At 40.6% G+C, this 12,642-nt stretch overlaps 1 protein-coding gene across 16 annotated transcripts in view; it reads right to left on the bottom strand.

Annotated features, from left to right (window-relative positions):
- The window catches only part of cacna1da (calcium channel, voltage-dependent, L type, alpha 1D subunit, a), a 58,614-nt gene extending 53,553 nt beyond the window's left edge, over positions 1-5,061 (bottom strand). For all 16 annotated transcript variants that reach the window (XM_034219309.1, XM_034219318.1, XM_034219311.1 and 13 more), the window contains exons 1-3: positions 4,826-5,061; positions 2,352-2,796; positions 1,106-1,211 (exon numbers count right to left, since the gene is read on the bottom strand). In XM_034219309.1, coding sequence (XP_034075200.1) covers positions 1,106-1,211; positions 2,352-2,650 — 405 coding nt within the window. In that variant the 5' untranslated portion in view covers positions 2,651-2,796; positions 4,826-5,061. The remainder of the gene's footprint in view (positions 1-1,105; positions 1,212-2,351; positions 2,797-4,825) is intronic.
- Positions 5,062-12,642: the final 7,581 nt, after the last annotated feature.

Here is a 12,642-nt window from a genome sequence, read left to right as displayed (position 1 = left end):
TGTTTTTAGATTCACATTAGGGGCGCAAGATGCAGTGTCCTACCAGTCTCTAAAACTGTTTTCCAGATTCTAGTTCCATACTTCTTGTTCAACTTTCTGCCTCTTGACCCTGTTAGGACAATACAACTCTTCTACTTCCACTCCCAAGCAAACCCTGACAACACACTGTACTGTACATGGTACTTTATCATACACTGTAATGTCCCAGGTGGCCCACTTTCCCCTGATGCACAACCTCTGTGTAAACAAACACCCTGAAATCACCCACATCAGAAGCAGGACACATTACTTCTTTAAAGTAGACCAGACACACTTTTTACTGAAGCTGTAGCTAATCTAGCACAGCAGGTTGAGCAGCGTAACATTCAGAGAAACACTCCGGTCGGTCTTTTACAGCAGGCTGGTATCATTTCTCTAACATGGTCCTGCTCTCAGACGAAGCTTTCAAGAACATTCAAACCTCTACACTGAATAAACTGCACGTGAATCATTGAACACTACAGCTGCATACTGCTCATAAGGACCACATTCTGTGTGTTTGTCTGGCTTTTGGAGAGTGCACTCATCCCCAGCTGTGGAACAATGCTTACAACACTACATCACCCATAATTCATCACACAGACATAAATGCACAAGGTGCACAGAGTGGTGCAATGACGATAAATGCTAAGAATAGAAAGCTGAATAAAACCTCAGTACAGGGAAACTATGACATGATAAAGCACCAATGAGGGTAGTTGTCAAAGTGTTTCTGTGTATAGGCACAGCAGCATATCTGCACCATAAAGCAATATGCTGAAGATACAATCTGTATGCAGCATCTCGAAAGAGGGATAACATCAAGCTTTGTCAACTGAAAGAGGATTATGAAGTAGCATTTGGTTGTGTATTTTAGGATCTAACTAAGATTGTCTTCCAAACATATCACAAACATCGCAACTGATAACAGTCATTCATTCAAGCCATCCATCACGGTCTCCACTCATTGAGTTCATCTGAAAACTATGCAGAGCATTACCAATCAATCTTTAGTCTGAGTAGCAGCAATGAACAACAGGCACCAAATGAATAAACAGATTATTACAGTGATGTAGAAACTACTCACCAGGTCATGGTTTGTGGAGTTGGAATCATCTGCTGGGAAGGGTACATACACAGCTAAGGCCATACAGTTGGCAAAAATAGCAATTAATATAAAGATATCAAATGGCCTGAGGAAAAAGGTTAAGGAAAACACGAAAAGTATGTATTAAACAGTAAGAAATACTATGGATACAACATGTTAAGTTATTAAGTGTGATATATTCTTATCCTAAATGATTTGATCCGTATTTCTGGAAAAATATCTCAATCTGCAGATTTACCATATTAGCCAGATGACACCAAGAAACAATTTCCATCTTAAAATTAGTAATAAATCAAAGCACAAACTCTGTCAAATATAAAAATGAAATGTTGTCCTGATGCACAACTTCATGAAAATAGATTATTGGTTAAAACAACCAACCAAACTACATTGCTTTATATCTTTCTGTAGACATTTTTTTTTTAATCTTACGGTCAATTCTTCACACTCCTTTGATCACTGACAGGATATTTCAATTAACAACTTTTAGAACAACAAACACACTGCTGCACTGCTGCATGCAGTCCATGCAGAACAACTTGGACTATTGATACAGCCACAGCTACATTTCACAAAGAGTGCTGATGTTAAAATATTTCTTTGCCATTCACATTAGGCAATCTCCTTTATGACATCTGATGGATTTTGTTATATCAACATCTGCTTAAGCAACAAACCCACCAGACACACAGCTGCATCGTGGCCGTAAGGGTTGCACGGTTAACTTTAAAGATGTAATTCGATAGATCTTTATAGCAAAAATAAAATGTGAGCAAACAGAAATGCTCAGTATTGGTTTAATGGATTCAGTTAAGCTCTCCCTCACTATTCTATGGATATGGGTTCAAGAACAAATGAACAAAAGAAAGTAAAAACCATAAAGCACCTAGTGAAAGCGTTGTTTGAACTAGAGGTTCAGATAATATACTGGAAGATTAGCTCTGGTTTAACTCGAGACTCATTTCACTTGGTGTCCAACCAACAGGCCAAAACCCGAAGACATCCAATATCCACGGACACAAACGAAACAAGTCTCACATTGAACCAGATAACGCTTAGTGTTTTTCCTTGAAAGATTAATCGGCTAACCAAAAAGGTTTCAATTAGCTTTCCAATCTTATCGACTTATCAACTTAATCTGAGCTCTGTGAACAGGTAATGGTCTTTGGTCAAAACTCCACACAGACATGCACCCAGCCCCACACTAAGCCGCAGTTAAGGATACTTCCACTCCACCAGGCTGATGCAGGCCCTGCGTATGGGGTTGTTGAGTTTGAGGCAGAACAGAGCCCTCGGGGGCCTGCTGTTGGCGTTACTGCCCTGTTTCTTGCTTTTGGCATACTGCTGCCTCTTCTTCTGTGCCAATGCACCTACCGGGATGGTAGTGGACGCTGGGGCAGGCAGGGCAACAGGTGCGGGGGGTGCCACAGGGGCTGGGGCTGGGGCAGGGGCCACAGCAGGGGCAGGGGTAGAGGCAGGAGGGGCCTCTGGGGCTGGGTCCGGGGCGGGCCCGTTGGCGCTCATGGTGTGGGCGTGGCTCTGTGAGGAGCATCCAGCAGCATGGATCTGCCAGGGTAGACGGGGTGGCTAGAGGAGGGCAGAGTAGTCTGACCAATTAGCTGGCACGTCACCAGGGGGAGCGACTCTGGTGCTGCTGGCATAGTTTGCCTCTGAGAAGGCGAAAAAGGGGAGAAAATCATCAGTATATTTCACAACAATATGTTTTACAACAATAAAGACTAATTGATATTGCTTGTCTTCAAATCACTACAGTACATCGACTTGCATAATGCAATACAACACACTTTAAGGTTGTCGTCCGTGTTTATAACGCTTTGTAAGACCCAAATGCATAAGTTTGACCTGCAACAACGCGACTGAGACCTCTCAGGTAACGTTTCCGTTATTCCCAATATTTCAGTTCATTATGTCAGTTCAATGTCTGATAAAGCTGCCTTTAGATTGTGTGACCCCAAATGCTTTAACAGGCCTCCTTATGCAATACATTGGTTGTAATATAATCATTTGAGACCTACTGTATGCCTGTTGTGTAAATCATTCAAATAATGTTGATTAAGTGGCTATCTCTTCTTCCTATCTTCTCCCTTCTTCTTTTCTCTCCTTTCTTTTTTTAAATCTGTGTGTAAAGCCTCGTATACGTGCTATCTAATACAACTTGACTTGCCTTTATAAAATATGTTTTCTTTATTCAAGTTACTGACAATCCAGCTCAAACTGTAATGTTTCTATTAGAAGATGGAGCTAAATCAAAATATGTCTCTCCCAGCAGTGCTTGTGCTGCAGAGGTGCACTGAGAAGGTATACAATACATTAGATGGTCCAAATGGTCTCAAAGGCAATGGGAGTACAGTGAAGTAAAAAGATGAAGGCAGGGGTAATTCATATTGGTATATCAAAAAAATACTAAGCTACAACTTATGTAACAACGTTTTAGTTTAGCTTAGACATAACTGATGTTATGATCACAGACCTACACATATCAAAGATGGCAGAATAAAGAAAATAAGTCAGACAGCTCATTGAACTTTTAAGGATGCAACCTAGATAATTCAATAAGGTCAGCACACTTGTAATGTGTCTTGTTTTCATAAACAGGGAACATTTTGAAATGTGCCACTGAAGCTGAGGACCGTTAAACAAGAAATATAGCAGGTTGGCCTGGTTCTGGTGATGCCATTAAATTCTTAAATGTATTTAATCCAACATTTCCTAAATCTGAACATATACGAGGGGAAAATATAAGCAGATAATATGCAGATGTCAACAGGGAAATTAAGCTTTAAATTCAGCCCTGCCACTCTCAGGCATCTCTTGGTCACATCAGTTGTGTAAGTCCTTGAACTGCTGAGCAGGCCCCGCAGAGGAAGGAACAGAAAAGGTCACATTGCAGTGATGCTCCAAGAATAATTCATCTTCATATTGCAAAGAGAAAATATGATATGTGTGTTACTGTGATGTAAGACTACACATCATGTAGTGAATTCAGCCAGCTTTTCATCTCCTTTATGCTACGATGGTGTAGCCGAGGCTAGTGAGCTCGATGTATGAACAATGTCTACCAAATGCGCTTATTTTTGGAATTTTAATTTCACTGCTGCATCGACAACGTCGACCGTGAATCCGTGATGAAAAGGAACACTGACATTTCCATGAGCGATTCGTGACAAAGTAACAATCATCCTCGTAATTCTCCTTGGACGCCACCAAGGTAGGAAATGGTAAAATCCCCCCAAAAAATGATGTGAAATGACAGGCTGACTCCGGGCGCTCATAGTGAACAATTGAGCATCGCACAGCCGTCAGATGGTCCTCGCTGCTCAGCAGAAAGCATCTTTATTACAGCAAACCTGGATCAGAGAAGCTCTGATTCTCAGGGCTAATATAGTGGACAGTCCACATGAACAGAGCCCACCTCTGTTTGTGGAAAAAGGTACCAACCCGGTATCAGCCCAAATCAAACTCCATTAAAATGTATTTACGTGTATTGTTCATGACAGGGGGATGAATCCCCTCCTCTGAATCCATAAATCATGACAGCGTCGAGAGAAAAGTGGCCATTTAATTATAACGGCTGTCCTCTGACAATAAAGGCTATCATCATTGCCTGCATGCAGGAAAACGCAGCTATGCTAAGAGGCTAACTTCAGTCAGTGGAGCAGAAACCGCACCGTGCTGTACCTTTTATCCGAAGACTTTATGACTCAGGTCCTCTCCGCTCGGTAACACGGGTCCAGGGCGAGAAACGCAGGTTCGGTCTCAAACAGTGGGGTAAAATTCATCAGCTCCGGTAGCAGGAGGGATACATACAGCCTGTGCATTAATTAAGCTCTCCCATGGTGATCGTGGAGAGCTGGAGACAGGAGAGTGCGCACCAGACAACAGAGCATCCTCGTCCGCTGCCTGCTTACCGTCACGGCGCCAGTCAACAGTGAAAGAACAGCAGAGCTCTCCTCCTCACATCCGGAGGTGCTGCTGCTGTGGCATGTCCGCAATGTTACCTGCTCACCGATAAAAAGGTGACCCACTTAAAACAGGGTGTCACATGCCGCATGCGTTAATCACGTGAAGGTCACTAAGGCAACAGAATAGACTCAAATCAGTGAGCCTGGTTATTTGTTCATTTTGTAAGTGATCTACTATGAGGCACTAAACCGGCTTAGTAAATTATCTTACTTTCTAAAAAGGGTTACAGGTTGAACCTAATGGTTAAACAAAAAAACTACTTTATTAATGCTTTATTGTTACGTTTTAATACAGTCTAGACTCTATGGTTTATTACCAAGAACAGCTTTTGTGTTGCCAACATATGAACATCCCTTACATCACATTAACCGACAACTTATCAATACAAAAGGATTATAAAGCCAACTGATTTATTTACCATAACACAACTTAAGTAACACTGGGAGACCGTTAAATTGGTATTCATTCCTATGATTAGCAAGGGTAATTTATTAGAATGTAGCCCAGCCCACTACCAAATAAAGACAGGATCCAGCAGGACAATAACTCCAATTTTGTTTTGTTTTGCCACTCAACTATAAACCATAGGACTAAGACAGAAAACAGTATCTCTTATGTTTGTATTGTATTGTCAATAAATAATTGCCATTCTATAAGTGAAAACTGACACTATTTCCTGCTCAAAATATTATTAAAGTTACTTTTTTTTTTTAAATAAAGGATAGAAAATGATCAAAAGGACATGGAATCATTATAAAGTCAATTATAAATAATGAGCAATAATAATTTATAATTTCAATCTTCAGAGATCTGGCTTCTGTAAATGCAAAAGGCCCATCAGTCAACACTAAGGCAGGTTTGACAATGCACTGAATTGCAGGATTGGGAGATTCTGCTGGTGAAAGGATTCTCAGCATTCCCCAACTACAACAGGCTTTCTATTGATCATCAGCAAGCAGTTGCTCAGCAGTTTTTTTGACATCGTTATATCTTTTTTTCCCTAATGTTTTTTTATGTCTATCTTGTTTAAGTCAGTGAAAATGTCTCCTTCACCCTGACATGTTGCCCTCCATCAAACTGTTCCCTTTGCAATGGAACTACATTTCCCATTTGCGCATGTGATGAGAAAGTAAGTCACACCACCCTCCTTTTCTAATGGTAAGACACACTAGAGCAGCTAATTGTGAGCAAGCACATTCTGGAGTGCTTCAGATGTACAAAAAGATGCCTTCCCCCAAACGTATCATTAATTTACGTATGTCCAGCGTGAAACCATTTTACATCCAGAAATAATACATTTGGTTTTACATCAGCCTCAAATAGAATGCCTCCCATTACGCACTACAAAAATAAACCATTGTAACTGTCTTTACGGCTAAATAATTGTAACTATGTAAGTGTAAGTTAAACTATACTCATTCTAAACGTGTCATTCATTTTGAATGGTGTTAGTTTTGACGTAATCTTTTAATCCAATGGTTAACATTGTTGTTAAATTAGAAAAAAGCTGATTGTAGGTTAAGACAGTCTTGACAAATGCAACTGCATCACAAGGTACACACACTCAGTGGCGTTTCTATATGTACAAAAGTGGTGGGGCACAAAAAACTCAGATGTCTATAAGCTTCTGCAGTGAGGTTCATGGCTGGTGAGGCACTGGCACTGACTCTTCAGGTTTACAAATATTATATTTGACCTAAATCAAAATATAATATTATTTTCAAAAGCTTTTTTAGTCTGATGCTTCAATTAATTTTAAACAGACAGTTCAACAGAACCCAAAAAATGTAATTTTATCATTTAAATATTGAATTGTTCTCTCTAGTAAGATCCCATTTTCAATAAAATGGTGGTTTTACCTTGACTTGAAGATGAAGTCCATTTACCTATCCTTCTGGACAAAAATCTCTATTACTTTTTTGTAAAAGTCCTCCTTATCTTCTTGCAGTTTCAAAAGTCTATCATAAATCTAAATGATGGATTTATGATTCGAAAATGATAAAAGTAGGGTAGACATGTGGATATTATCCGGCTGAACAAAACGTACATTTATCTAACAGCTACGTTTCCCACAGATCTTATTTTGAGCTATTTTCTAAAATCCTATGGAGAAATCTCATTGCTTTTTTGTGGAGGGAAGCCATGCGCAGCTTACTTCCTGGTTTTAGGACGCGTCTCTCGTCTCCTCTTCACACACCACACTTTTCGCGGCACACGTACTTACAGCCAATCAGCTCTGAATTATGTGAGATGACGTATGGTGGGGATGGCAGCTCTATGCCCCTATGGTCATTATTTTTTGCCACACACATTAAATAGGAAAATACTCTGAGCATGCGCAGTGTAGTTTTTGCAGTCACCGTTCACTTAGACAGTGAGAGGGAGGGGCAGGATCGGGTTTTGTCCCACATGGCTCTAAACAGCTCAATAGGCACACACTGTAGACACTAATTAGAAGAACACAGACTAAAACAGCAATGTACAGACGAATCAGATGATTAAACATGATCTTAAAATATATTTTATATATATATATTTTTTTTTTTGCATTTTGTTGTAATCATTATTTTAATACTTTCTGCTGACACTAGGTGGGGCTGTGCCCCACCTGCCCCTAATGACCAGTCGCCACTACACACACTAGTCCCACCCTTATAAAAAACAAATGATAGCTTTGACCTACAGAAGACCCTTAAAAACTCTTCAGTTGTTTTTTACTTTCAAGGACTAATTACATTGGTCAAGCGAACGAGTAAAAGCATGCAGCACTTAGAAACACCAACCGTTAGGCCACTGACTTTTGTTATAGAGTATTTCAATGAATGGTTTCACCCAGAAGTATTTCCTTTCTCAAAGTAATGCTTTCATTAATATCCAAAACCATAGAACAGCATAAAAACAGAACCTGGTCATAAAATAGCCATTTTCAATAAATATTTGTGACCACAGATCATTACTGCTGAGCTATTACTGCAGTGTAGTAAATATCCTACCTGCCAGAGTAGAACAGCTGAGCCTCGTCTTCACCTACATGTCCCAGCTGACACCAGGCAGCCCAAAACAGTCCTGTTCTCGGGCGGGCTGGTCAGTGAGTGAGCGGCAGCAGTGTTTGGTGAGAGGAGGCAGGGACGAGGCTCCCCATATCAACTTACCTGTCTGCCCAGGATAATGGTTTCTTCTAGAATCACCTTCAATTATTCACCTATGGATGAGGGGTGTGTGTTGGTAATTGTGTGGCTGCTGCTGCATGTTGTTGTTTCAGAAGGCCGACAACTGTGAACTCATTTTTCGTACATTTTGTTAATGAGAGGCAATTCTCTATCCAAACTAAAATCTGAGTTTTAACAACATCTTCATTTAAAACACAATGTATTAATATAATATTAATATATTAAGATTATTTTGTATTTAAAGGTCCCATGTCATGGCCATTTCTACTGATCATAATTCCATTGTTGAGGTCTACTAGAATAGATTTACATTGTTCAATGTTCCAAACTCACATTGGTTTTTCATATACAGTAGCATCTCTGTATAGTATGTGTATTCACTCTCTGTCCTAAACGGCTTGTTGGAGCTCCTGCCCCCCCCCCTCCTTGTGAGCCCAGTGTGCTCTGATTGGTCAGCTCGCCCACTCTGTTCTGATGAGTCCACCACCGTTACAGCGGAACATCAGTGATTATGTGTTACAATGGCGTTAGCAACCAGAAAATGACACCAGCAATGACAAACAGATGAGAATGCTGCGTGGGGTCTGGGTGCTGTGTTGGCGGGACGTTGCACGGCTCTCTGCTGTGAGGAGCGGACAGTGTGAGCTGGATTACTGGTGTCGTTTCCTGGTTGCTGCGTGGGGTCTGTGAGACAGCGAGACATCGCGAAACTCAGCCTGAACTCAGCCTGAGCGCCATGGACGCGGGAAGGGGGGGTGCTGAGGGGGCTGCAGCACCCCCATCTGCGAGGCTCCACTAGCTACATAATACAGAAGGGGACAGGTAATAACCGGAAAAGCATGACATGGGACCTTTAATACAAAATAAAATGGAGCTTCTAAGACAGATATGGTTCCCTCATTTTATCTTTGGTGATGAAGCAATAGTTTGAGGATTGGGAAATACACAATTATAAATTTCTGTTTGACAAAAATAAGATCAATAAATACAATAATAAATCAATACAACTCCCATTTCTATATAGTAATGCGAAGTTTGAGCGAGAAGGCATCCAGCTCAGCATTAGCACTGAAACAGGGAGAGGCATCTCTAAAGATCACTAAATATGACACTGCAGGGGGTCACTGTGTTCCTCAAGAATCATTTTTGGAATAATATCACAAAATAATAAAGTACACAACTTGCTGCTTTAACATTCTGGTATGTGTAAAGATGAAACAAACAACAATTAGTATAAGGTAATTATTATTGACCTATTGAGGCTCTGGTAGGTTTTGTTTGGTTTCCCCCTGCCTTTAGTCTTTATGTTAGGCTAAGCAAAATAACTGTTCCCTCTATAGCTTTACAAAGCTTCTCATAACTCCTGACAAGAAAGCAAATAAGCACATTCAAAATGTCCAACTATTCAACGGATTATAATCTTTAGCCTTTCTATTAGTTTACCACGTTTGAAACACAGTATAACAATGATATGCCCTAATTTTAATTAACTAATTAATTTGAACGTATCACTTCTGTTTCACTGCTTTTTTTCCTTCTGCTTGTTTCTCCTGTTGTTCTTGACCTGGTTGTGTCTGTACTGTTGATTTCACTACGAAGCTGGCCATACTGCAGGGAGGATGGTGGAAATAACAGTAAATGTTTCCGTATCCATTCACCTGGAACAGCCGATGTGCAGGTAGCTGTGTGTGTTTATGGTTTTTGTGACATTGTGTTTAAACTCTGCATCTCTCTTCAAACACACACAACCCTAGTGTGTACTTCCAAGGTGGATGACGCAATGCAGTTTGTTTTCAGGGAAAATGGAGAAAAAACACAGAGGGTGCAGTGGCCCCCAGGGACCACGGGTGTCATTTGGCTCTGAAGAGCAGTCTGCACCCACTCTGATTTGATCTGCTTCTCTACTCTCTGTGCCACCAAAACATTTGACTGAACCTGAAAAATGTAACAACTGTATTTCTCAAGATAAAAAATACATTATAATCTTAATTTCCCAATAGTACATTTTCAGTACTTTTACTTTTTTAAAGGGTCCTGATTAAGATTTCTTGACCTCTATTCTGTGGATTCGCAAATCCGAAAAATATAAATGTCGTCAAAGCACATCTTTGACTCTTGCTGTGTTAGAGGTACTTTGTTTGGCTATTCTCTAAAGAGATTATGATGTTTTGGGACTATAAAAAAGCACAATGTGTTTAGTTTACACACTCAAACAGCTGTTATGTTTGTAGATCTCTTTGAAAATGCACTTAGCTTTTACTATTTGCTTTATTCTCCTCTCTCTCTCCCTCTCATTCTCCCTCCCTCTGTTTCAGCAGCTTTTTTTTAAAATCAGATCTCAATAAAGCTATGAGTGTTCACTCTTAAACTGCAAAACTGCTATTTTCTTTCCAGTGCTGTTCTCATCTAATCTCAATTCCATTCAACATTTCAGTATCATAACTTGCTCTATATCTGAAATGTATTTTGTCAATCATACTGTGGTAATAAAGGTTTCTAATATTTGAAGCCTTTATTACCCTATATTAGCACGTGCAAAATGATGTTGATTTCCTTGCCTTACCATGCATATAAAACCTGTTTAGTATGGCACTGAATCAAAAGCACTGATGCAAGAATCACTGCTTCTGCATGTTTATGAGAGGGCAGTGTGTATATTTGCGTATGTGTGTGTGTGAGGGGAATGTGTTGGTGGAGCTGCTTGAAGGAGAGCAGTAGTGATGGAGCCTGAAAGCCCTGCAGCGCAACTGTTCTCCCAGTGCATCGTCAACTTCACTGCTGAGCCCACAACACACGCTCAGCCTTAACCCCTGCTCGCTCCACACTCTACTCTTCTCTCTGAATCTTCTTTTCTCTCTTTGTTTCTCCTCTTCCACTCTCTCTCTCTCTCTCTCTCTCGCTCGCTGGGCTTATCTGAAGCTTTTCAGCTGAATCTTTATAAAGCGTATCTTCAAGTAGTTGAATCCACTTGTCTTGATTTCCTCATCTATTCATCCACATTGGTACCAAGGCCATGTCTCAGCCTTTTTCAATTTTTTTCCACCCACCCATTTGGGCCTTCAACTCAATCCAGACCCTTACTTTCGGGATGATCACCCATTTCAGCTGCAAACAGCTATATGACTGAATGCTCTGTTGATAATCCAATCATAAGTCCTATGCTATTGTCTTAAGCACTGTAAGGAGGTGGGGCCTCTGGGTGACAGACAGCTCTCAGATAGAAGGGCAAGCAGTATGTCATCATGGTGACTGCAGAGCGATTTAAGTAAATGGAGTGATAAGAGCAGAGTGGAAGAGGCTCAAGCCTGAAGGAGCGACTGGCATTAAAGCAATGTACCAAGATTCATGGTTGTGAGATTCTATGCATACGAGTGTGAGAATATTCAGAGTTCACTTATGTGTGTGCATGTGCACATGTCAGCATGCCTGAGTGCATGTGCACATATAGGACTTTATATCAGTAGTGTGAATCTGCATCTGTGCTGCTTCTAAAATCCCATGAATCATTAAAACCCAACAATGCTGACTACATTGTTTAACCTGAGCACTGCATTGTGTTGGAAGAGTCACACACATGCTCTGTGTTATATTAAGGCATTGTTTAAAAAGTGGTTGATTTGCTCCTCTTTTTCTGCCAGAGAGATTAAAAATAGAAACATTCATGCTCTCTGAATGTACTTTCCCTCCAGGAAGTGTGCAGTTGTGGATGTTCGACATTGGCTGCTCACCATCACGTGGCATCTTCTTCCCAGGCTGCCATTGGCTGGCACCTGTGGGGCTCTGTGAAGAAAAGCTTTTCTGACAGCACCCAGGAGCCCAGAGGAGTTGCTGCAAACTGGGAGAAGGACAATGTTGGTGGAACCAGAGGAGCATTGGGGGCGCTCAAGAGATGGCATCACCTCGGCTGGGAGCGTGGAGGTGCTGGGAAGTGACCTCCAAGTCGCAGCTAAGGGCAGGAATCAACAGAGATGTTGACATGGATGGTGAGATGCAGAGGATGTGAATTAGGGGCATCATCATATGAGCTCAGCTGACATTTAATTTGTTGTCATCTTATTTTACTGTTTCCTAAAACTTTACATCAATCTGGATTTGTTTCATCCTGTGGTTTAAAATACACGTGTCATTGCCATTTGACCTCACTATTGATTCCGTATAAATTAATTTCAAAATGAATTAGTTCATTCAAAAATCCTCTCTGCTGAATGAATATGTTATATTCCAATGTTTGTTTTTTCCAGTTCAATAATAAGCTTATAAAGTGAATGGAACTATCATATTAACCACAGGCCATAGAGTTATACATTTATAGGGAGACAGGGTCCTCTGGTGTTAAATGTGAGAAATACAACAGGCCAGTAT

This window comes from Gymnodraco acuticeps, unplaced genomic scaffold, assembly GCF_902827175.1.
Source record: "Gymnodraco acuticeps unplaced genomic scaffold, fGymAcu1.1, whole genome shotgun sequence".
In the NCBI taxonomy this organism is placed as follows: domain Eukaryota; kingdom Metazoa; phylum Chordata; class Actinopteri; order Perciformes; family Bathydraconidae; genus Gymnodraco; species Gymnodraco acuticeps.
Note: the sequence above shows the minus strand (reverse complement) of the source record. Positions and strands in the feature narration are given on the sequence as shown.